A 3,040-nucleotide genomic window follows, 5' to 3' on the forward strand; every position below is an offset into this window, starting at 1 on the left:
AATTATTTTAATTCTTTAATCACTTTTACAACCCAAGAATCGTCACCATACATAATGCGTAAAGAATTGAGCTTAGCGCACTGGGCATGACATAATCTTGTTAAGCGTTTTCAAGTGGGTGAAAGTGAACTTTGACAGATTCAAAGGATTTAAGTACGCCATGTTGGGCATTTCCCCATTTAAAGGGGAATGTCACAGTGGCTTTAAAATGTGTCTGAATGTATCGAGAGCCCGTGCGTTCTCTAAGCAGAGACATTATGAAAGGAACTAAATGAGTCATAGAGTAATATACTTATAAATAAGATGAAATCCCTTAAAGGGAACATCCCTTCAAAATAGATTCAGGACGGCATGAAGATCTTTTTGTTCAGTCCCAATTTCAATCCATATCATGACCGGACAACTGGAGAAGCTGTCACCGTGGCGACTGGGATGGGCAGAGCATAACAGAGATCATGCAGCAAGGCCACAGTATCTGAGCTGCACCTCAAACACAAACCAACACACACCATGCCCTACCTCACACTACACACAGCTCTCCACCGGCTGATAGAGGATCGCCCTCACCTACAGGGGGGTGTTTACCTGTGATGTCAAACCACACGAGGGCGGAGCTCTGCTGCAGGGAGACCACGCCCACAATCTCTGACACCTTGTCATTCTCCATGACAGTGAAATTGTAGAACTGCTCATCGAAGAGCAAGGGGAGCGTGGAGGGGGGGGGTCGCCGGATCCACTCGATGTGCAGGCGAGCCGTGGAGGATCTCTGAGGACGCCCGTTATCTGTCACTTTGACCTGGATAGCAGGAAGAGAGATTGAAGCATTTATTGAAACAACAAATAAAGAAGTATCAACATTTCTAAGAATTAAATGTATTTAACTTCTTTTATTTTACATTTTATTTTTCTATTAATGTCTATTTTATTTAACCTCTATTTGCACACTCTTATTTTAACTTATTGACTTTATATTTATTATATTTCTATTTTATTTGATATTTTTTTGGACATTTTATATTAATGTCTATCTTGTCTATCTAATGTCTATCGTTTTTTCACTTCTTGAGTTCATTTAAAAAAAAGTTTATTTGCTATTTACATTTCTTTTATTCATCAGCAACAGTCACAAAAACCCATTTCCACTGGGATAACTCAAGTATTTTGATTCTAATGATTCTAGTTCTGGAAATGTCTGCTTAGGTGAAATTAGATCATAATCACAATATCGATACTCAGATATTAAGTCAAACTTTTGTTTGTAATGTAGCTGACATTTTCCTAATAACTGCTAAAGGTTGTCGTACAGTCAGGATGTCATAGCTGCCGGCAGTGAAGGCCTTGCGTGAAGACACCACTGCAGTCTTGGGGTCTATGAAGAACTTCCCGTCATCGTTTCCGTCCACGATGCTGTAGGAGAGGTCGCTGTTGGGCCCATCGTCGCGGTCGTAGGCAAACACCCGATAGATGGCCTCGCCCTTCTTTCTGCGCTCTCTCTCTGGGAGTTTCACCTGGTAGACCTTCTCTGGAAACGTGGGCTTGTTGTCGTTTTCATCCAGAACCTGAACCATCACCCACACTGTGCTCTGCCTGGCTCCTGGACCCCCGTCTGACACCAACACCTGCAGGGGAAGTGACAGATTCAATACAAATACACACGCAGAACATGTGTTTCAATCATAGACTGTATATATAAATGGATGTCGTGTCCGCGACGTCACCCATAGGATTCTGCAGAGTTGCCGAGAAGCCCTTAGTAGGCGGAGTCGGCCACTAACGGCTTTACAGCGACGTCAGAGTCTAATCCCGCCTGCTCCAAATAAGGGCAAAAAGGCGGAGCCGAGGCGGGACCTGCTGCCTCCGAACTGGAAGTAAACAGAGCTAGCTCAGGCTAAGAAGCTAAGCTAACATGAAATACGTGCATACCAAGTTACTGCTAACAGTGTAGTTCCCCTATATAAACGTTACATTCATAATCAAATGAGACAATCTGCAAGAGAATTAGCTATGTTTTGTTATTCTTAATGCTTGTCATTCACACGTTAAGAAGAGACGGACTCCACCGCCCGGCCCCGGACCTAACGGAGCCGCAGTGGGCTAGCTAGACCACCACTGGGATAATTGGGTCCCCTATTAACATTTGCTCCCGTTTAGCATTATGGTCGTCATAGCCATAGACTATGAAAGTCTTACCCAAGGCTGAATCATAAACTAAAATGTATATAGTATAAAGGCTTACGTCCTAAGCTGGCTAATAAGTAACAAGCTAAGCTACCAAGCACACAAACACCTGCGAACGGGACATGTATAATATTATCATTTTAGACTTATTGGAAGTTCTGTTAGTACATTCAAGCGCACAGCACAACATTTTAATTGTCTGGAATTTGTAACAATATTCCCTAAAAGGCACAATCACCACGAACACGGCTAAAGCTAAAGGGTCAAGTACAGTAACTACAACTAACTAACGTTGTAGCCTCTTTGGTTGTAGCCTAGCAGAGTGGACAAGTTGCTGTTAGCTGACAGTGAGGCATGTACATGTCCATCAAAGTGACCACGCCCTAATTTATGCAAAAGCTTTAAGGCTTAATATTAATTAAACAGATGACTTGAGAAAAAATTCACCCCCCCCAATCCATATTCATGAAGGGGGGATCTAACTATACAGAGAATATGTTTTTTTGAACCACGATGTAAACATGTTTAATTCTGCTCTAAAGTTGGGCATTTTAACATTGGGGTCTATGGAAATTGCTCCCTTCTGCAGACTGCTCCTACTGGCCACTAGATGAACTGCAGTTTGAGGCACTTCCGCATTGGCGTCCCGGTTCTTCCCCAGAGTTTGCCGCTTGGTTTCAATTCAGGGATATGAAGACGTGAACGTGGAGGCACCGAAGGCCTCTGAAAGACTAAACCAACAGAGGACTTATACCTCATTCACACCAACGCAACTCCGGTTCAAGCTCCGTGCTAGAGCTTTTCAGGTTCAGAACCGGTTCTTCGGTTTAGCTCCGGCTCGGCGGCTCTTTTCACACCTGCC

The 3,040-nt window shown here is 43.4% G+C and overlaps 1 protein-coding gene across 1 annotated transcript in view; it reads right to left on the reverse strand.

Moving 5' to 3' along the window:
* Nucleotides 1–520: 520 nt before the first annotated feature.
* The window catches only part of LOC104953792 (protocadherin Fat 3-like), a gene marked incomplete at its 5' end in the record, with an annotated part of 10,400 nt that continues 7,880 nt past the window's right edge, over nt 521–3,040 (reverse strand). Inside the window, 2 exons of the mRNA XM_010780798.1 lie at nt 521–796; nt 1,305–1,619. Of these exons, the coding sequence (XP_010779100.1) occupies nt 521–796; nt 1,305–1,619 (591 nt within the window). The remainder of the gene's footprint in view (nt 797–1,304; nt 1,620–3,040) is intronic.

The sequence above is a fragment of the Notothenia coriiceps genome, unplaced genomic scaffold (assembly GCF_000735185.1).
Source record: "Notothenia coriiceps isolate Sejong01 unplaced genomic scaffold, NC01 NC01_scaffold00022159, whole genome shotgun sequence".
Taxonomy (NCBI): domain Eukaryota; kingdom Metazoa; phylum Chordata; class Actinopteri; order Perciformes; family Nototheniidae; genus Notothenia; species Notothenia coriiceps.